Source organism: Medicago truncatula, chromosome 6 (assembly GCF_003473485.1).
Source record: "Medicago truncatula cultivar Jemalong A17 chromosome 6, MtrunA17r5.0-ANR, whole genome shotgun sequence".
In the NCBI taxonomy this organism is placed as follows: Eukaryota; Viridiplantae; Streptophyta; class Magnoliopsida; order Fabales; family Fabaceae; genus Medicago; species Medicago truncatula.
Window position 1 is genome coordinate 279,751 of NC_053047.1, and position 22,295 is coordinate 302,045.

At 31.1% G+C, this 22,295-nt stretch overlaps 3 protein-coding genes across 3 annotated transcripts; 1 reads left to right on the top strand and 2 right to left on the bottom strand.

Annotated features, from left to right (window-relative positions):
* Positions 1 to 423: 423 nt before the first annotated feature.
* On the bottom strand, positions 424 to 4,333 carry LOC25495112 (glucuronokinase 1). The gene is made up of 6 exons (XM_013595278.3): positions 3,938 to 4,333; positions 3,678 to 3,827; positions 2,841 to 3,029; positions 2,631 to 2,747; positions 2,042 to 2,202; positions 424 to 964 (listed from the first exon to the last, which is right to left on the bottom strand). Exons 1-6 carry the CDS (start codon positions 4,169 to 4,171, stop codon positions 721 to 723), a joined length of 1,095 nt encoding a protein of 364 aa, XP_013450732.1. The 5' UTR covers positions 4,172 to 4,333; the 3' UTR covers positions 424 to 720.
* A 4,635-nt stretch (positions 4,334 to 8,968) lies between these two features.
* LOC25495113 (serine/threonine-protein kinase STY13) lies at positions 8,969 to 13,418 on the top strand. Its single transcript, XM_024786078.2, has 6 exons — positions 8,969 to 9,919; positions 10,445 to 10,577; positions 10,709 to 10,904; positions 11,654 to 11,778; positions 11,873 to 12,031; positions 12,759 to 13,418. The coding sequence occupies exons 1-6, from the start codon at positions 9,789 to 9,791 to the stop codon at positions 13,071 to 13,073; spliced, it is 1,059 nt and encodes a 352-aa protein (XP_024641846.2). The 5' UTR covers positions 8,969 to 9,788; the 3' UTR covers positions 13,074 to 13,418.
* A 1,084-nt stretch (positions 13,419 to 14,502) lies between these two features.
* LOC25495114 (F-box/kelch-repeat protein At3g23880) lies at positions 14,503 to 15,195 on the bottom strand. Its single transcript, XM_013595280.2, has one exon. The coding sequence runs from the start codon at positions 15,193 to 15,195 to the stop codon at positions 14,503 to 14,505; it is 693 nt and encodes a 230-aa protein (XP_013450734.2).
* Between the last annotated feature and the right edge of the window lie 7,100 nt (positions 15,196 to 22,295).

Sequence of the window (22,295 nt, forward strand, 5' to 3'; positions counted from 1 at the left end):
ATTTACTACTTAACTATTGTGTAGTTTCTGACTAACTTTTTTTCTTTTTTTTTTTTTTTTTGTATTTCCTGCTGTTACTACATGATGAGCATTACACATGATGCTTGAAGATATGATATTATGAATTCATTGTAGGACACCCCTAATTATATGCATAAGATTTCTTGGTGCCAAGCCAAGTTGGTTAAGTCTCCAGTTCTTATTTTTAGTTTCATTATGAGACCAGTGGCAATGGCAAGCCATAATCTAAGCTGTTGACTTGATAGGTTTTTGCGTAAACCATAATGACATTAAATTGATATAGTCGTAGATGCATTTGAAATTAAGCTAAATATGTTATGTTTGCATTTGATAACAAATTCAAACGAAGTGATAAACTTGAGTAACATCAAATATTGATGATGTGAATGGCTAAATTGATAATGGTACTATAATTTTGGAAATCAAATTGGGTACTTGGGTATTTACTAGCAAAAAAAGGTACTTTCCCGAATTCTGAATCATTGAAGATTTGTATCCATATGCACGATACAAATATAAATCTCAGTACATAAACCTCTCAACAACAAAAAAACTGGACCATATTCAACCCATGTGTTTTCATTTTTAAATTCATCCATAAAAAAACATGAATCTCATATTGAAAATTCCAACTCATAATTAATGGGATGGATATGCTTCTTCTGGAGAACAACTAATCTTCAGAGTTAGACAAGTACATTACATCTTCAAGATTTTCAAGTCCGCTTCATTTAAACGAGAAGGAAAAGGTTCAAGAGGTATCAAAACAAATCCTGCTTTATGACATTCATCCTCAAGAAGCTTTGCTTGAGAAGTCCCCTCAGGACAATATGCAACAACAGCTCCTCCGCTACCTGTAAATTTTGACGCCGCTCCAACCTTCCTAGCAACCTCTACCATTTTTATGTTCACATCACCAAGTGCATCATCTCCAAACATTAACCTGTACAATATATAAATACCAATAACAGAGTTTAATACAAGTACAATACAAGAATTCAATTTTCCCATTACTTTAATTAGTTGGCATGAATAAAAATCATGATTTGCAATTTTTATGATATAGTAAGTGTACTAAAGCCTTCTTCAACAAAAAATAAGTGTACTGCAGCAATTTATGTGTGACATCATAAAGACACGTCCCAGAGAATGTTTAAAGAAAAATGACTGTGTAAACTAGGGAAAAATTAAAGTAGGTTATGAGAGTATATTAGGCGAGATGATAGCTCTTTTATTCGGGTGTTAGGTGGAGAGGACCATTTGCCTATTTGTTTGGACAAAAGGTGAGTGAGCCTTGAGATTTACCAGATTAGTAGTAGTGGTCCTTAGCTTGAGATGATTATGAAATGTGGTCCTTAAGGATTTTGCAAAGCATAATCATATATGATGGACTACAAAGCTTAAAGAAATATCTTTTGTCACTTTGTTGTTTAATTCCTCTTGAGATTCTATGTGACTACCTCATGTCCGGTGTCCCTTTCAAAATTTTCAAATTATCCGGAAGTTAGACAGCCAGCATGGAGCTTGTCTGTGTGGCATCTTTCTTGTGGATAAAGCCTTGTTTTATATTAGATGCCAGACCCTTGTTGAATACGATGTTCTAAATTTTTAAGAGCCGGCAGTGGAAGAACTTGTGTCGTACTTTAAATTGTGCTTATTGTATGTATATTCATGAATTATGTGAAACTTTTACAACTGGGGTTTAGCACAAGTGGTTGCTGCACAGTGTGTGAAAATGTTGGAAATCCAACGATACTGAGTTCAACTCCTACTGATCAATAAATTAGTACACTGGAGTTAAGTTGTAAAGTTAATAGGCTTGCTTAGATTAGTGCTAAGTCTATATGCTGGTCATAGTTTAGAGCTTTTAGTGGGGACCAAAGAACCAAGGGATGGACTACCTATCAATAAGTAAGTTGATGTTTAAGTTTCAAAGTTGGATTTTTTAAATGATCAATTATAAAAAATCAAATGGTCCAAGTCCAACTATATGTAATGATACAGAAAACATAGCAATTACCTTCGCAGGTCAAAATTTCGATTCATGAGGGCTGCCAGTTTGGAATAGTTCTTTTCTTCTAATGCAGTCTTTCCTTCTTTCGCAATACATGCCACTTCAAGCATTGATGTCACAATGAACTCATCACCATCAAGCCACCTCTGCCGTACTTTACTATGAACCTACATGTTAGTATCATCAATTAAAATTAAAATTTGTTTATATATGAAAAACCAAATTAAGCGAACTTCCTCGTGCTCTTATTAGAAATGATAGCCCAAAATATCACTTTATAGTGTTTAGTGCTATCTCCAACATGCTGAATAACAGTGCATCAAATTAGCAGTCAAATACAACAGATAAAAAAGCCTCTTCTTAGCCTCAGAGCACATGCTACAGCAAACATCTCTTATTTTAGAGAAAAGAATCGGGAAATTTATGTAAGTAAGCATATGAAATATATCTCAGAAAAAACATACTTGCAAGAAACATAACATGCAAGTTAGGTGTGATGTAATAACACTATTGTAAAAGGTACAAACAGGGAGCATACATATACATAATAATAATAATAATAAGAACAAAGATAAAGCCATTCAATGACACTAACCTTCCCAGAATCACTAGGATTCGCTGCATAGATAAGGTATAGAGGTGGGAGCAGACTCAAATCCATTGGTATATAAATTCCATGCCCTAGTTTATCCATGTTTTCCTTGTTGAAGTCCTATAAAAGCAGAGAAAGTCGCATCACATGATTAATAGGTATTCATGATAAACATTTGAAAACGAATGCTTTGATCGAAATTAAACAATGTACCATGTAAACTAGTCCACCATAAACTTGCGCCACCCGATCTTGAAGACCTGCAACTATTCCAAGTTCTTTCTCTGCGGCAAGGATAAGGTTAGGCCTCACCTCCACCTTGATTAGATGCCTGACTTTGTAGAAATCAAGAAAGCAGTTCAAGGCAGCACACACAATCCCACTAGAGCCCGAAAGTCCACTCTGAAACACAAAATTCAAAACATAATTCATACTACTTCCTCAGAAAAACAACAGATTGAAATATGAAAAGGAAACTGTTTACACTAATAATAAATAATGAATGAGTGAATCCGGCTAAGAATAGCTTCAGGGCACTGTACTGGTTAATAAACAAAAGAAAGACCGTAAGGGCACTTGCTAAATAACAAAAGTTGAAGTTTTATAGAAGAACACAGTATTTAACAATTATGTGACCTTAAAAAGACGTAACAGGGCTTAAAATCATACCCTCAAGTACATTAACAAGGATCATAACAATAGAGTACACAAAATCAGCAATGATAGTGTGATGAGTTTATGACTCTAATAGATAGATAAATGGTTTACATTCAACACAAGAAAAAGGTAGTGAGTGATATAAACAATTTTACACTTTCAACAAATTACAATCATCCATATGCCTTACTTCATAAATAGTTCATATGAAAGTCAAACATTTGATAATGATCTGATGATTATGATTGATCGACTGTGTAAAAACTCTTGACACTGATTGTGTGCACTCAACACATCACAAATTGTTAACGATCTGAAAACATAAAAACTCTTAAAGCTGACAGTGTATATGAATTAAACCCATAAATAAATTATAACAAGAGAATTATATACCTGACGAGGGATGTTAGTATCATAGGAAAGAGTGAAATTGGTATGATGAAGATGAATATTATTATCTTTACAATAATTATAAAAAACTTTATAAATAGCCATAAGCAATCGAACTCCTCCATAATAACCTTCAGCATTTATCCTATCAACCTGCATATCATAACACAAACATGCATTAATCATTTATACTATAAAACATAGATGATGATAATGAGAACAAAAGATGGACATGCAAATGAAAATGAAAGAGAGAAATATACCAATTGATGATTGGAAGAGAAGTTGACAAGATCATGAGTAGGATGAGGTTGAATGATGAGTTCAATGGAAGGAATGAGCTTAACGGTGGCAAAGAAATTGGAAATACTGAAAGCGATAGTATTGCCGTAATATACATCGCTTGGATTTCCTAACAATCCAACTCTTGCATATGCTTTGTGTTCAATCACCACCGCCGCCGCCGCTGCATGATCATCATCACCACCTCCTTCCATTTTGATTCACCTCTTTCTCTCTCTCTCTCTCTCTCTCTTTTATGACAAATCAATTCAATCTAGCACCGTTTTATTAGACCAAAATAACTCAGCTCATACCGTACTCGTGACATGTCAAGACAGGTGGAAATACGGCCGGACAAGCCTAATTTTGTTTAAAGATCTAGTTAACCAGTGTCTTTTTTTTTAAATATTAAAAAAAATTAATTTTGAATAAGTTGATTATACAAACTTAACCACTACAGAAACTTGAGATGTTTTCATCAGAGAGGATCATCCCTGTTAAAATTATAGCGGACTCATTCAACATTTATATATCATTCATTAAAGAGATGTCTACGTATTGACAATAAGAGTTGAACTTCCATTTATTTTTAGATTCAATCAATTCGTTTATTTATTATCAACTATTTCCAAATAATATTTTACAAGTTAGTTTATTAGTATTATAATAGATTTTAATTTTTAGAGTTTATAGCAAAAGTTTTAGATGAAAAACCAATTTTAGCACGTATTGCTTGTGCATTGTATTTTGAAATTGATCATGTGACATAGAAGAATGATGGTCTTCTATTATATGTAATGTAAAACTATTTTACATGTCCATTAGATTTTAATTTTTAATCTACGTAAATATAGCTCAATTTATAAGAATATTGTATATTATATTACTATAAATCTATATGTTCGAACCTTAAAAATGTAATATCTAGTTACATACTATTTTAAAAAATTAATAAAATTTATGTTACAAAATATTTTGTTTTTACAGAAATACAAAATGTAAATTTTTTGTCGGTAGTCCTAAAGATCTCTATATTATTTATAATAATGTGTCACCAACCATGCTCTTAACTTAAAATATATGAATTCCTTGTGATTGGGTCTTATCCTAAAATTAGTTTCCGTGTGAGAATGAGGTGGCGACAACTCTTTGCGTATATCTTTTGTAACCTTCCACGATGAATGAAGCCAACATGTCATGTTTTATTTTTGTTTATTTATGGATGGATTGTATGGTGGGGTCATAAAACATGGTCCAGTGGAAAAAGCCTAGTCAGGTGCTTTACGTGTGGAATTGAAAGCTGTTTCACATCACTTCAAAACTTAAATATGGTATTTGTAGTAGTTTCTTTGTTTATGAGAAATGATATTTCAACAACTATTTTTTATAATTTTTGTGATAATTTTTTCTCTCACATTTATGTTATGTTTTTAATTTTTCTCTCTATTGCTTTGATTTTTGTGTCAATATATCATTTTCTTTGTAAAATTTTGGTTGTCACAAAAATTGTCATCTAAAGGAATGTTTAAATAACACAACTCCCTCTTTGTTTAAAGTCTCCATAGCTCAAATTTCTAAATGATAAGTGTAAAATATCATATTTTTAGTTAATTTTTAAGATGAGATTCATTCAAACTCATTTAACATGAGTTGGGGTTAAAAATTAAATTATCTAAATTGGACTCAAACACATGTTAGGTAGTTTATTTAAGGGCATTGAAATTGCAATGTCAAAATCATTACTCAGATTTTCACATCGATAATTGTATTTGAACACCTTTTTGATAGTTTTTAAGAATGGATTTAAACTCATAACAAATAAAACTAATGATCACGTGAATTAATTATGAATTTTGAAATGGAGGTCGTTATGAAGTTGACCCCAAGCTCTACAAGGAAGCACACTAGTAGGTAGGGGAGGAGGTGTTATATATGTTTGTTGGAAATATTTCATCAGAATGGACCAAATACAAAGTACTATTGTCGAAGAACAATCACATTGTACCTATAAGTGGCAGAGAGATCTTGTTAGAGATGAGAAGAATTCGTACTATAAATGTGACGTGTATGACAAGAAAACATTTGGTAGGTAGTCATCATCGGACGGATGTACTACAAAATAGAAGAGGATATAGGTTACTATTTATGAGACATAAAGACAAATGAATGATGATATTTGTATAATTATTTTATTATAATTTTTAAGATAATTAATTTTTTTTATTTGACAAAATTAATAGAGATAAAAAGTGGAAAAAGAGTAAGAACGCAATAAAAGTATGAAAGAAAAAACTGTAGAACATTATTTTAAAATGGTTGTATAAATATCATTTTTCGATATGAACAGCGTAATGTAGAAAACTTTTTGGCCTAAAACAAAATTTGTAGAAATGTCTACTAGAAGTATCTTTGCTCATAACAATCATTTTATCATTTAATTTTAATTTTATTTTACTAAGCCATCTAAAGGGTTGTTCCCCTAAAAAAAAGGAGAAGCTCTTCTATGAACACAACTCTAAATAAAAAATATTTGAGCACATTCATATCAAATAAAAAAATTAAAAGAGAATAAAATCAAATGACGTTGATTGATGTGATTAAATTATTTTTTGTTTTAATTTTTTCATTTGATGTGAGTTTCATTAAATGTTTTGTATTTTGGGTTCTGACGATAAAAGAATTGCTAAAAAAAAGATAAGGGTTGTTATTAGATAATATTACTTAGGGGTGTAAACCAATTCAAGAGCGTTTAGATGAGATGACACGAGTCTCTTCTAGCTTAACTAAGGTCTTGAGTTTGAATCCAGCTTTGGGCATGCAACACATTAAAACTCTTATGGAGAGTTTGCCGTCCATTTAGGTCCCACAAAACTCAAGGGATTAGTCGTCACAGTTGCACACGGAGGATACCCGATTTACCCCAAAAAACTAAGGGTGTAAACGAGAAAAGTCGAGCTAAATATGTTTTTGACAATAAGTTGGGCTAAATACTTAATGCTTGAACTTGACTTGTGAAAAAATAAACGATTTGTATTCAATTCACTTATTTAAACAAGATCGTTAGTACCGTTCATCCTTGTAGGAAATTGTTTAACCTAACACGGTGGGGTTGTGATTCTCTCCATTTTTCAAAAGAAATGAAAATGTTATTACTGTAGTTTTGTAAGTAAATAAATGGTCTAAATGTATGTATTTTTAGAATTTGTGATATTAATTAGATATTTATCCTTTCAAAAATTAATTAGATATTTATATTTCAAAACTATAGAAATGAAGATGTTTGTTTATTAAATTGAGAGGATATCGACTCAATTTAGTCTAAACATATTAAAAATTTAACAAAGCATAATTAACTTAGGGTAGATTAATCACTTATGTTCAACATATCAAATTTTGATTACCATAAGGATAAAGTCAAAACCTTCTTTTAGTTAAAAGACCTTGATCTATAGGAGATAGTTAAAGGTGGCTATACTGCTCTTGTAATAGAAATTGTTTTGGACTAGGCAAAAGTCTAGCCTGCAACAAATTAAGGCTCGTTTTTACATAGGTCCAAGTGAGTGGAATCCCCCTTCTCACCTTGGATCCTCTCTATCTCAATGAAGCCTAGTAATGTCATGTGGCTCATAACGGCCATCATTTACCGCATTTATGGCCACCATTCCATAACGGTTGCCTCTTATCCGACCATTAATTACTACATAACCGTCTCCTCGACCATATATAAATAGTCAAATCACAAGTAGGTTAAAATACATGTAGCTTTGAATCAACAACAGAGTGAAGTACGAACAAAGAACAAATAATGCGTTTTCATATACTTTGATTGATATATGATTTGAAAATGAAATATCCTCTCTATGAGAGTTGGAATTTTGGAAATTATTGTGTCAAGTTAGACACAAACTCATGGTGCCATTTAATTTGGGAAAACATACTTTTTTTCCATCACGGGAAAGTTAAACCAAGACCATAGATTTAATACTTTTTAATTTGGATGACTCAGATTCATTACCTGTTAACTTTTTGATGGGTTATATAAAACAAAAATTGTGACCCCACCTCATAATTAAATAACATTTTCTTTTTTGTATGTAGTAGTGGGCTTTGGCAATAATTTTTGGGCTTGTTAGTAATGTTTGAGATCATAATATTATTATGTATATAATGAAAATGTTAACCTTACGTGTATGGTATTTAAATTAGGGAATATGTATTTTTTTTGTTGATACAAAAAAAAGAAAATAATTTTTTTTATTTGATTAATGCTAAAAGGAATTATGAACTGATAAAAATGATAGTTTATTTGTATGTTTGAAAAAAAACTGATAATCGATTGATTTTTAAGAAAATGATGTGTAAATTAAAAAAAAACTTGGTGCATATTTCGTAATTAATAATGTTAATTACACAAAAAAGTAAATCACAATTTTTTATTTTGTGGACTAAATTAAACAATACACAATTGTTTTAAAAAATATGAGTTTGTTTTAGTCATTGAACATAATATCTCCTTTCTGTAATTTGGGACAGGGTTACGGTTTGAATGATCATCTTAGACAAAACCATTTTGTTTAAGATTGAGAAGAATATTTTTGTAAATGGTAATTAATACAATATAGTACTTTTTAGTAACAAATTAATTCCAAGAAGAATATTTTTGTAAATGAACGTACCACATAATGCCAATTTTTAGTAGTGCATATAAAATATAAAATAAAATAGATATTATATTTAGCTCGTCTCATCAAAATCGAACAACTATGGATACGCCAAATACATGAATGCGATATTTATCCAACTACAACGAATTTTATTTTTCGATATGACACATTTAATTATATTATTTTTTAAGATATATATTGACGTGTCAGTGTCAGTATCATATTCATCTCATTTTCAATATAACACATTTAATTATGTTAATTTTTTTAAAATTATACATTGATGTGTCAGTATCGTGTCAGTATATATATCAAATCAGAACTTACATTAGTATGTGTGTGAATGTGAACTAAACTAAAACACTATACTTGTGAGAGAGACTAAATTCCTTCCACCCTTTTACTTTAGCAATGGCAGCAGCAACATCACAGAAAGAATTCAATAATCAACCAATACGCGTTACACAGATTATTAAACTATATACTATAATCAATATCATAAGATATCATTTTTATTTTTTATTTTTATTTCAATTCAATCAATCTTCCACCACCTCCTTTTCTTCATCTTTCAATCTGAGCCCTTCATTTTCTCATCACTCTTTCATTTTTTTCAACCTTAGCTATCTCTTCTTCCACATTTCTTCTGACATAGCCTATTATTTTTTGTTTTTATTTAATTTAATACTTATTATTATTATTATTCTAATTTTTGGGTTTGTTGTTAAGCACCTCTTAACATGTGAAGTTTTATTCTTTGCCCCCTAAAAAAAGGCAAATTTTTATTTCATTCTCTTTTTTTAATCATCCATAACCGTGATTTTTGGGATAAGTTTGTGTGTGTTTGTTTTGGGAAAGTTGCATAAAGTTTAGGTTTTTTGTTTTTGTTTTCTTAGGTTAATTATAGTATAGTACCACTTTGTTGCTGTCATGTAACTATGTTTCAGTTCAGTTAAGGTTGTTTTTTTTTTATAAGGGTATGTTTGGTTTTTGATCAGTGTTTGTGAAAGTGTTGGTAAATGGTAAATGTTGCAAAAAGTTTAGTTTTTTTCTACTTTGAGTAAAAAAAAAGCTTTTTTTTAGAAGGGTATGGTTGGTTTTTGGTGAGTGTTGATTGATCATATATTGTTGATAGATAGGTGTTGTTTGGTTGAGAAAGAAATTGAAAATGGGATCTGGTAATGAAGTTCATTCTGTTGGAGAGTTTAATTTAGATGCCAAATGGCTTATAGATCCTAAGCAACTATTTGTTGGTCCTAAAATTGGTGAAGGTGCTCATGCTAAAGTCTATGAAGGAAAGTAAGTCAACTCAAGAATTTTTCTTGTAATCAATTCTGGATTTTGAGTCTTTCTATCATATGAACTAATCAGAAATAAGTTTGTTTTCATTTTCAAGTTTGTATTAATGTGGTTCTCCTTTCATCTAGATTTATATCCAATTTCACATTCATAGTTTGTACTTAGGGTCTGTTTGGATTGACTTACTTGAGATTATGTAGTGACATAAGTACTTGTGAGACTGTTTGGGAGAGCTAATGGAAGCAACTTATGACATGTCTATAAGTTGTTTTCAGCTTATTTCCATGAGCTCTCTAGGATAGCTTATGAACACAGCTTATAGCTTATATGAAAACAAGTTGACTTTATTTTATCTTTTGTTATAGGAATAGCTTATAGATACATAAACACTTATACGATCATTGCTTAATTATGTTGCTTATCCAAACAATGTCTTAACCTGTTTGGAGAAATGCACATCATGTATCTGTCAGTTAGGATTGTTTGCTGACTTACTGAGTTATTTGTTGGATTTTCTGATTGCAGATATAAAAATCAAACTATTGCTGTAAAAATTATCAACAAGGGAGAAACTCCAGAAGAGATTTCAAGGAGAGAGGCTCGGTTTGGCAGAGAGGTTGCTATGTTGTCGAAAGTTCAACACAAAAATTTAGTCAAGGTACTTTTTCACCAATCCAAAATCTAATTATATTTACTTCAACTAGAATTGATAAGAGACTATGTTGATGGTGATTAACTGGAAAATAAATTGTCTCTAAAATGTTGCATTTGGTTTTTGTTTGATGCCAGTTTATTGGAGCCTGTAAAGAACCTGTGATGGTTATAGTAACTGAGCTTCTATTAGGTGGAACATTGCGTAAATATCTGTTGAGTATGCGACCAAAGTGCTTGGATATGCGTGTGGCTGTTGGATTTGCTCTTGATATCGCTCGAGCAATGGAATGCTTACACTCACATGGGATCATTCACCGTGACCTTAAACCTGGTATGCCTGAAAAAGTGTTATTCTCATTAAGTATAAGCCGATGGATCTTCAATGGAAAACATTGCGACTTAGCTATAGTTTTGTGGAATTTCTTATCCTGCATGAGTTCTATATTCCTTTCTACATACTTTGATTGCTTATATTTTTTTAAGATAGAAACTAGAAAGTGGTACCTTTGCTTAGTTGGCTACTGTTCTATGATCTCTGTCCAAATGGAAAAGTAGTTTACAAAATGACTTTGTTATTGTTGTTAATAAGCTTTATCATGAGCCATAACGCTCAAATAATCTACAATTGAGGAGTTTATATAATGTAAATTTATGTAAGTTGCATGCCATTTTCCCTTTATATAGTGCAATATGATGAAACTATCATTCCCATCCCTGGTAAGGCCATATAGGTCCTGTTTGGATAAACAGTTTATTGAAGAGCTTATAATAGGTGCTTGTTTTTAAGTTATTTCTAAAAAAAAAAAAGTTGATAAAATAAAATCAAACTGTTTTCGTATAAGCTATAATCTGTTTGCATAGGCTATCTTCGGAAGCTTATAGAAATAAGCTGAAAATAGTTTATGGACATGTCATAAGCTGTTTTTATACGTTCCTCCAAACAGTTTCACAAGTGCTTATGTGAGATACAAAGCTACTAATTATCATACAATTCACAGTACCGTAAAGAAGTATCACTTCTCTGTATCAAATAGTAGAGCAACCTGAATCCTGATAACTTGTTTCCTTTTTCCTTCCCAGATAACTTGATCTTGACTGGAGATCATAGGACAGTTAAACTTGCTGATTTCGGTCTAGCCAGAGAGGAGTCGTTAACAGAGATGATGACTGCTGAAACAGGAACATATCGTTGGATGGCTCCAGAAGTACGTCTTAATTTCTGAAACTTCGAAAGTTTATGAATTTTTCAGTTTGGTTTCCTTGTTCGGTAATTATTGTTACTTTTCTGTTTGGTGGCAGCTTTACAGCACTGTTACTCTAAGACAAGGTGAGAAGAAGCATTACAATCATAAAGTGGATGCCTACAGCTTTGCAATTGTGTTGTGGGAGCTCATCCATAACAAATTACCCTTTGAAGGCATGTCTAATCTACAAGCAGCATATGCAGCTGCTTTTAAGGTAAATGACATTCTTATCCTCGCTTGATAATAATTTCTACTTATGTTGATCTTACTTGCACAATTAATGGCCAGTAGCAAAAGGTCTATGTTTCGACCTCAAGTCCTCCGCACTGCTTTTCCGATGTATTGGTCGTTTTGGGCCTTGTGTAAGCCGTCACGGTTTTTTCCTTAGTTAAAAGGCGTCTCAGTGGGTTGAGAAGATATGGTATTCATAAACTACCCTTAGCTTCGATTCTTGAGCAAGCGAGACTTTTTGGTGTACGAAACAATAGCCCCCTAGTCGAAGCTAATGGACTAAAGGGCCTGTCAGCCCTCGTGCGTGGCTTAGCCCCTTGACTGAGGGACTTTTGTTCCGATACACCAAAAAGTCTCACATTTCGCGACAATCAAGGCTAATGGTTGTTTATAAACTCGCCCTGACGCCTTGTAAGTAAGGACAAAACCATGAGGACTCCCAGAAGGTCCAAAGTAGACAACACGTTGGAAAAATAGAGCAGACTTGAGGTCGGAACAGTCTACATTCGAGTTGTAGAATTGTTGTGAGGTTACATTTTGGAAGTCTTGATAATTTCATGTAAAGCTACTTAAGACTTATATGGTTTCTACTCTGGATTATCTCTGATCTTTATCCGACTATAATCATAATTTAACTTGTGTTTACCACTGAATTCACTGCTTCTCGTAGTTTACTAAGGATTCATGACACAAATTTTTAATTATTTCAGAATACAAGGCCTAGTGCCGAAGATCTTCCTGGGGATTTAGCTATGATTGTAACATCATGTTGGAAAGAGGATCCAAATGATAGGCCGAATTTTAGTGAAATCATACAGATGCTCCTTCGGTATCTCTCTACCATTTCGCCATTAGAACCGGTTGTTCCAATGCGGATGGCTTCATCTGAGAATATTGTATTGCCACCAGAATCTCCTGGTACAAGTGCATTAATGTTTCGACGAGACGACTCTGGAGAAACCCCGAAAGCCAATGTGGAAGAAAGGTTCAAAGGGTATTTCGTCTGCTTCAATCAGTGTTATTGATGCCTAAAAAGATCATAAATAGGAAAACAAAATAAAACCATATTCACCAATTGTAACAAACTAGAAACTCAATAAGAAAATGTTGACTATTAGCAACTCAGAAGGCACCTTTATTCTCAGCAGGAGTGGCAAGTTCTTTTAACATTATTAAGTTAACTTTTTTTTTTTACTTGATGTATAAGGATGCTCGGAGAATTTTGGGGTTTAGGTTGCTGAGATGTAAATAGTCCTGTAAAATAAGGTTCATCCAAAAGCCTTCACCTCTTGTTTATATGTGTGTGCCATGGATAATAAAAAGGAAAAGAGGAAATGTTCATGGTGACATCATGAAACTTTGTATCATCACCAATTTGCAATGTATCTATTTTATTTTGCAGTATTGATATTTTGTTTGTGATAAATTCAAGGGTCTATTTTTTTTTTTACGAGAACAAAATTTAGGTGAGTTGAGCTTCGGAGGTTCACTAGGGTTGGTGCATGCCTCAAGGCTCAGCGAGCATTGTCAGGGTTTACGGTTTTTTTGGGAGGGGAATTTTGGATGGTGGTTTATTTTTCATTTCTAAATTAAGTAAGCTATAAAATGTTTTTAAAAATGAATAAAGTGAGATTAAAATATTATATGATCAAATCATATATCATATTCTTTTAAATTTTTAAATATATGTTAAAATATAGACCTAATCATCTAAAACTCTTCCCTTCAAAATTCTCTTACCACATAGACTCTTAGATCTCTTTGGTTCAATCAAGAGAGGAGAGGAGATATTTTATGCATGGAAAATGTTGTCTTAGCCTAGAGATGTTGTATCACATATGCAATTTTGGAATGAGGACGCACTTTTGCCGTTGTCTACATTGACAAAGCAGCCATTCACAACAATAACACAAACTTTCACAGAAAAAAGATCTATGGAAGATCTATTCAAACATAACATGATGAATAGAGAAAATAAATCAAAATATTTGAAGGACCATTAATAGCTTATGTTCAACCCTTTCAACAATCTTATTGTAGAAATTATAGATTATGGGGAAAGGATAAAGAAAAATTACAACCTCAATGTCAAGCATTGTAGCCAAGACATCTTTTATAAGTCGAAAGTAAAACATGTAGAAATCATAAACTACAAGAATGTATTTCAAAAACAAGACTGAAAGTAAAACATGAGGGAATGTGGAAGATATATGTGTTTTCATTCCAATAAATGGTTTAAGACGAAGAAAAAATTGCATCAGATTCCATAGTATGTTTGTTTAAAAGTTGTAACACAAACAAAGATATATCAACCAAAACCTAACGGTCATTAATTAAAGACAAAATAACATTCTTACAATTAAAATGGAATGTAGATGTGTTTGTGAATAGAAAGAGTAAAGCTGGAATATAAAATGGATTAAGATCAATATTATGAGATAGTTTATAGATTAGTCATATAGTTAATAAACCTTCAATTGGGAGAAGACTATCTTTATAAATTGCTATATAGCACCAGCACTCGCATCCTTTAGCATCAAGCTCTTTAATCATTTGTATACTCAAATCAGACGAGACTAGTTCATCATCATCTTTTCTGAAGAATATATCACCTTTCTTCCCTACTCCAATAGGACGCTCAATATAAGGTAAGAGCTCAACTGTAAAGATTTTATCCCATGATTCCTTCACACCAAGCTCACCCAAGATTCTTATGTTAAAAGTAGTTGTTTCATCATACATTATGAAACCAATTGACCCATTTAAAAATGTTAAATGACAAATATCATAACGGTCAACCATGTCTGAGGGCAAAGGTGTTGTAAGGAACACCTCATTGCATAGGTCAAATGACACCAAGCGTGGCTCCGCATTACTATAATTATTGTCATCATTTAGACTCCACCAATGACACATTCCATTTACGTATAATTTCTCATTAGAACCACTACAAGGCATTTTAATATCAAGTTTCCTCCAAGAATTACATCTTAGATTATATATCTCCCACATTGGTTCGACATCTAAATATTCCCTCCTTAGCTCATCTACGCCGGCATTGTCATAGAAATATAACCACCGAATCACCTTATAGTCATCTTTAACATGATCATAACCAAAACCATTAAAATTTACTATAGGGTCCATGTAATTAACGTGATTGAGAGAGGAAAGGGATGGATGTAATGACCTTGAATTTATTTGTAGTAGGGTTCCAAAGTACACATTTTGCATACTGGTCAGAGTCTTTTGCAAGGCAAAGAGTCCCATTGACACTAGTTCTACTCAAAATATCAATAAAACTATCATCCTCATGAAATGGAGGTGGCCAATCTACTTTTATCATATTCTCAAACCTCTCTCCTGAAAGTAAATACAAGGAGGATAGAAGTATTATTGTAATAAGAATGATTATTAAAAAGGAAGTACTCCCTCCGTCCCTATATATAAGACCCTTTTGCCAAAATCACGGGAATTAATATAGTGAATATTTGTATTAAAGTTGTTTGTAATCACTATTGTTTTTACAATTTTATCCTTTAAGAAAGAAGGTTAGTTTATGTTTTCAACATGTTATTTATTGTTGATTGAAGAAAAAGATGTATAATAAATAGGGGCATGTATGTAAAGAAATAACTGATGTAGTTGGAAATAACAAAGGGATCTTATAAAAAGGGACAAAAAAAATTCTCAAAAAGGTCTTATAATTAGGGACGGAGGGAGTAGTTGCGATACATGGTCATGAAGTGAAGATTTTCAAACAAGAGAGTCCATGATTTACATACACATCCAAATCGTTTTAAAGATTTTAGAGGCAATTTTGAAAAGATAGAGAAGATCAAATCTTCTGATATATGGTCACTAAACTTAAGATTTGTGGCACCCTCATATTTCTCCATCTCAAAATCACACAACAAATTTTGTTCTTGTACTTTTAACTCTTAAAGAGAATGAGATTGATGTAGTCCACTCAAGCCTAATGCAAATATCACATCATAAACAAGATCAAATAAAAGATTATATTTTTATCACATAATAACAAACTAATAAGTTCTCTAAAAAAAAAAAAAACTAATAAGTAAAAAGAGAAATTAACTTGCAAATATAATTTTTTTTAGAGCCAAAATATAAAATAATAATTCAAATTCATATACTTCATCCGGTCACCATTATAAATAAAAAAAACACTTTAGTTTCATTGAAAACTGCCGTATTTAATCTATATGTAAACCAGATGCATTAATTTTTAAATGAATATGAAAAGTTTTTTTTTTAACAAAAATGAATATAAAAAGTTTTTTTTTTATAATAATATTAATGTGAGTATATATTCAAAAAATTCATTGAATAGCTTTTTAATGGGAAAAATTAGATCATTGAATAGCTTTTTTCTAAATGGTTGTGTTCATATAAAAATAAAATATCACACGCATGATATTCAGAAGAAAAGGAACATATAATGAAGATTCAGAATATTAGCAACAGTAAAAAGGTGAATATATGTGTGTGTGTGTGTGTGGTGGTAGATATACCTCTATGATGTGAACTGGAACTGCTACTGCACCACTTGAGAACTGCTCTAGATGTATATCTTTTCTCTCAATTTTTGACTCTTATTTAAAACTAGAACCCAAATGTATTCTCCTCTTATCTTCTGTGTTAGTGTACTCTATTTATAGAATTTTCATGTTAATGTGGATATGGAAGGAAATTGAAGAAAATAAACGAGATTAATTATGAAATCATTTTTCATTTAACTGGTTTATATTGTCATTATTTTCTCCCTTTAAAAATAATTACTAACCTAAATGCAATCGAGTTTTTTTTGCCTAGCCCATTTAATCAATATAAAAGTTAGGTTGGATTGGACTAGGCAATCGGACTTCGAGTCGGTCCACTATCAATATTTTCATTTGTTTTTATTTTAAATACTTCATTTTAAAAAAAAAAGGTTAATTAAGTTTAAAGTTTCTATCAATAAGCGAACTTCCAGCATTAGTCCTTATTAAAATTTTATTAAATTTTTCATCCCAACGTTTTTTCTCTGTTGGTAAGTTTGGTCCTTGCCGTCAAACTGTGCTGACTAGGCTAACAGAATGCTGACTCAGACATGCCACATGGACATTTCAAGTGACATGGCTGACATGTGGTAAATGACATCATATGTTTTTGGTCCCTATAAAATTGTGTCTTTTAAGTTTAGTCCTTACTTAATTTTAATAGTGTTTTTAGTCCATATAAAAAAATTATGCACTCAGTTTTAGTCCCTACTAAATCTAAATTTGTTTAATTATGCTTAAACATTTAAGATTTTGAACAATTTTTTGCACAAGTGTTAAGAACATTACGAAAACTTCATCTGCAAAAAATTATCTCAAAATTTTATTTCTGCGTCCAGATTTTTGTTACTTTTATTTTGAACTTTTGTCTATTAAAAAATCCATATTTAATTTATTTCATATTAAAAAATTCTAAATTTTATCAAACGAGCCGTTTGTAATGTTCTAAACTTGTATAAAAAAAAATCATTGAAATTTTTTAGAGTTTAAGGATAGTTATAAATTTTCCCATAATTTTTGTCAAAGCCTGTCACTCTCATTCATTCTTTTTTATTCTTTCAGATCCATAAAATATTTCACCCTACAAATATTTCTGGTCATTCCCTGAATTTGTCAGGAAAAAAACCAAATATGTGTTACTCTTTCTCTTTGTTACTAAAAATTAGAATTTTTTTAACATGAAATAAATTAAATATGAATTTTTTTAAAAGACAAAAGTTCAAAATAAAAGTAACAAAAAATCTGGACGTAGAAATAAAATTTTAAGATAATTTTTTGCAGATAAACTTTTCATGATGTTCTTAACACTTGTGCAAAAAATTGTTCAAAATCTTAAAAGTTTAAGCATAATTAAACAAATTTAGATTTAGTAGGGACTAAAACTGAATGCATAATTATTTTATATGGACTAAAAACACTATTATAATTAAGTAAAAACTAAACTTAAAAGGTCCCAATTTTATAAGGACAAAAAACATATGATGTCATTTACCACATGACAGCCATGTCACTTGAAATGTCCATGTGGCATGTCTGAGTCAGCATTCTGTTAGCCTAGTCAGCACAGTTTGACGGCAAGGACCAAACTTACAAACGAAAAAAAACGTTGGAGATAAAAAATTTAATAAAATTTAAATAGGGACCAATGTTAAATGCTCGCTTATTTATAGAACCTTAAACATAACTAACCCAAAAAAATATGATCAACTAATTCAAAAATTTATATCTATATATTTATTGTGTACATCTACATCTACGAAATCAAACATTTTTCATTCTCAAGTATATTTGACACTTTTTTTGGGCCAAATATACAATTAATATGTTTGTAATTAATTATAATTGATTATTTTTCAAATGTTTAATAATGATGCATTTCCTCCTATCATATTTATGAGATATTTGAGTTAACAAAAATTAATTTAATTGATCAAAATTTTGAATTAGATATATCAAATTTTGTTTACTCAAATATCTCTTATAAATATGATCAGAGGGATAAATGATAAATGCATCATGTTTACATGAAAGTGCGCTCTAACTTCACTTCTTAATACTCTCTCCGTCCTAAATTATATCTCGCTTTAGAAAAAAAAATTCACAAATAATATGTCGCTTTACAATACCAATGAACATTAATTTTATTTTTTATATTATATCTTTAACTATTTATTACTCTCTCTTCTTTCAACTCTTTAATTTTTCTTTTTCATACCATTTATTAAGGACGATTTTGTAAAACAACTCATAATATCTATTTTCTACTCAAAATTAATTATATTTCTTAATATGTATGAAATGCTTAAAACGTCATACAATTTGGGACGGAACGAGTAATATTTTAGAACAAATTTATAAAAAAGTTTTTTTTTTTTTTTTTATATTTTCTACCGCAATACTTCCTCCATCTGAGATTATATATATGTCACCTTAAGAGAGAAAAAATTGTTTCAAATTATATGTTTCTTTACAATATCAATGAAGCATTAATGTTACTTTTCATATTATATAATTAATTATTTATTACTTTACCTTTCTCATACAATTTATTAAGGATAATTTTGTAAAACAACTCGTAATATATTTTTCTCACACAAAATTAATTACATTTTTTGTGTATATTATGGGGTCAAATTATCAAATATATGAATATATGTTTTATATTTTACATGGTCATTTTTCAGATTTCGCGTATATTTCAATGTCAATTTGAACAATTAACTCTAAAATAAAAAATTAAAAGAAGATAGAGTAATAAATAGTAAATGACATGATAGAAAAATATAAAATAAATTTTCATTAGTATTCGAGATGAGATCATCTCTATTTTATAAAAAAAAAAAGCATCTATTACTACAATTTGATGATATAGATGTTAATATTTCTAGAATTTATGGCATTAATTAGACATTTATATATTAAAGAGTTAATAGTGTTTTACCCCGTGTAATATAGATAATTTTCTGTTTTCTCCCCGTAAAAGTTTTTTTTTTTTTTTTAATTTCGTCCTTGTAAAATAAAGATTTTTCAGAAAACCCCCCGTCTTTTATGACTCAGAAAAATCTCTCATGTAGGTCCTCCTGAGCTTAAATCAGTTGGTATGGATCATGCATAATATATGCAAGGTCCGGGGTTCAAACCCCCGTCACCAAAAAAAAAAAAAGGAATCTCTTACGTAGCGCTGATGTGAATAATTTTTTTCATTGCTAGAAGTATAATTCCTCATTATTGGGACACAACTTAAGTAGTGACACCATGGGCAATGATCACTCATGGCGATCCCTTTCAGGAACAAGACCATCCCGCCTATCAATCCAACAGTAAGCAACTCGGAAGAGCTGATCCGCCTATTAATCCTCAAATGATGCCAAGATTATTGGCTTGTGGAATGATTAATCCAAGACCTAAGCGGATTATGATAGCTCCAATGAGAGTTCATATCGACTTATATTTGGATGCATTGTCAAATCTGACAATTTGCCTCCCACCAAGCCCATTATAGCACCACTGACACCAATATAGACACTTGCTGGTATGAATAAAGCAGAAAATAAACTGTTTCCCATATCAAACATGGTGTACAATATTTCATTTCAAACATATCCAAATTTCTTCTCAAGATATATGTGGTAGTACATAATATTGAACATGTTGAGCAGTAAGTCTATGACTAGTGACAAATCCAAAAATTTTAATAAGTAAGGTCAAAGTTATATCATAAAAATTTATATAAAACTATATAAATGCGTAAGCATGCAAAAATTATATATGTTATGTTTATAATTGCTCTAAAATGTTATTTTTTAAAAGATATTTTTCTGTTTCTAGCAGAGTATAAAAAATATAACCATAATTAATTATTTTTTCAACCACCAATCACATAGCCTTTTTCAACAAATATAAGAATAATTTATAATATAATAGTAGTTTTATGGTCTTGCTAACGATATGCTCTAAGAGAATTGTTTAAAGATTTCATAAAATAAACTTTTTTTCTTAAAAATAAGCGTATTTTTAGTCGATATAATAATTACAACAACTTTTATAAAAAATTACTTCTTTTGATTTCTTATCTAGTGCTCTGAGAACACTCATTAAGATCCTTCTTAATTTTGTAATTTTTTTATAGTGCTATGAATGGACTATGTAAAAACAATAATATAAATTTTAGGTTAAAAATACAATAAGCAAGGGAGGCAAGTGGGATCAGTTGACCCCATTGCCCCACATTGGATTCGTGCATGTCTATGAACCCTACATGCAGCCACAAATAGGTGAAGAGGCGGTAAGCGTGGTGTAATCGATCGGATTTCTTGAAGTACATATCACCCATCTTCATTGATGTTAGAGGAGAGGAACCCATAAAGGGTTCTGTTTGATTGGCTGGAAAGATAATCTGCTGAGAAATGAAGCCTGAAAAGAAGGAGGAGCGATCGATGGACAATTATTCTCATACATTGTGAGAATAAACAACACCAAAGTGCCCATCATGAAAGTTGAAATCAGCCACAACGGTGGTAGAGGACGGCGATGCCACTACTCTGGTGATGAAGGACGGCGAGAACGTCGCTCCGATGGTGGAGGAAGACGAATCATGTTTCTCCTTCTGTGGAGGAACCTTCTCTGGAGGAAGACGAATCTTCGTGTACTATATTTTCTGCCTAACGAGTCCACGAGACATGCAAATCTCTTCACATCTCACAACCACAATTTGATTTGTTTTGGAAAGAAAATTTGGGATTTTGTTTTTCAAAACAACACAACAAAAATTAATTCAATTGAATCTCTCAATTATTCTCAATTGCATTTTCAGATCTACAATTTCAGATTTGGATGAAAAGAAGAGGAAAGAAAATAACGTGATAAAGAGTCAGAGAGATTGTGAGGCGCGTTGAATCTTTTGAAGGAGAGTGGAGTACACAGTCGCTTGGAAGTGGTGGTGCGATTGACACGACGAGGAGAAGGGGCACAACAGAACAGGAGAGACAACCTGTTTCATTGTAAATGTTAGGGGCTTAGCTGATTCACAAAACATTTTTATGAATTTTAAGATTCTTGTTTAATTTACCTGTGTTGGGAAGAAGTTGTTGTTTAATTGTTTTGTGAAAATGCATATAAGAACCATTAAATTTTCTGTGAGAGTTTTATTTGAGGATGAAGAAGAACACAGGGAAGAAGATAGAGTAAAAAAAAATAGGTGTTTGTGGTTCATTATAAGCTACAATAGATCTCTCCATGATCCAACGATCTCCATTTAAAAAAAGATCAAATGGTTAAAAATATGTTATTTAATAAGGTCTATGGTGGACCACCTATAAAGTTGGTTCACCTTAGACATTTAAGGTTAAAAATAAACGGAGAGGACCAAAATGGTAAACGACAGAAGACTTATGAGACCAAATTGAAACACTTTATAATTAGGAGATCAAATTGAAAACAAAAAAATAAATTAAGAGACCAAATAATATATTAAGCCAAAATTTATCAACCAAGTTAGATTACATCATGTCCAAGCACATCTTTTCCCGAAAGAAATTTACTTTTGCAACTCATCTCACACATGGAATTGAAAAGGGACTAAACCAATCCTTCAAATATAATAACAAGTCCTTAAAATATATAAAATTTATCAACTTTTTGTACACTATTAAAATGTTAACGACTAAACTAACGCTTTATACACAAATA

Bases quoted from the DNA above. Each gene is read 5' to 3' on its own strand.
- LOC25495112 (XM_013595278.3), bottom strand. From the start codon at position 4,171: ATGGAAGGAGGTGGTGATGATGATCATGCAGCGGCGGCGGCGGTGGTG. The intron at 2,748-2,840 runs GTACATTGTTTA...CTGCTTTTATAG, and splicing joins ATGGTGGACTAGTTTACATG to GACTTCAACAAGGAAAACAT. The intron at 2,203-2,630 runs GTTAGTGTCATT...ACTAACATGTAG, and splicing joins ATCCTAGTGATTCTGGGAAG to GTTCATAGTAAAGTACGGCA.
- LOC25495113 (XM_024786078.2), top strand. From the start codon at position 9,789: ATGGGATCTGGTAATGAAGTTCATTCTGTTGGAGAGTTTAATTTAGAT. The intron at 10,578-10,708 runs GTACTTTTTCAC...GTTTGATGCCAG, and splicing joins AACACAAAAATTTAGTCAAG to TTTATTGGAGCCTGTAAAGA. The intron at 12,032-12,758 runs GTAAATGACATT...TAATTATTTCAG, and splicing joins CATATGCAGCTGCTTTTAAG to AATACAAGGCCTAGTGCCGA.
- LOC25495114 (XM_013595280.2), bottom strand. From the start codon at position 15,195: ATGGACCCTATAGTAAATTTTAATGGTTTTGGTTATGATCATGTTAAA.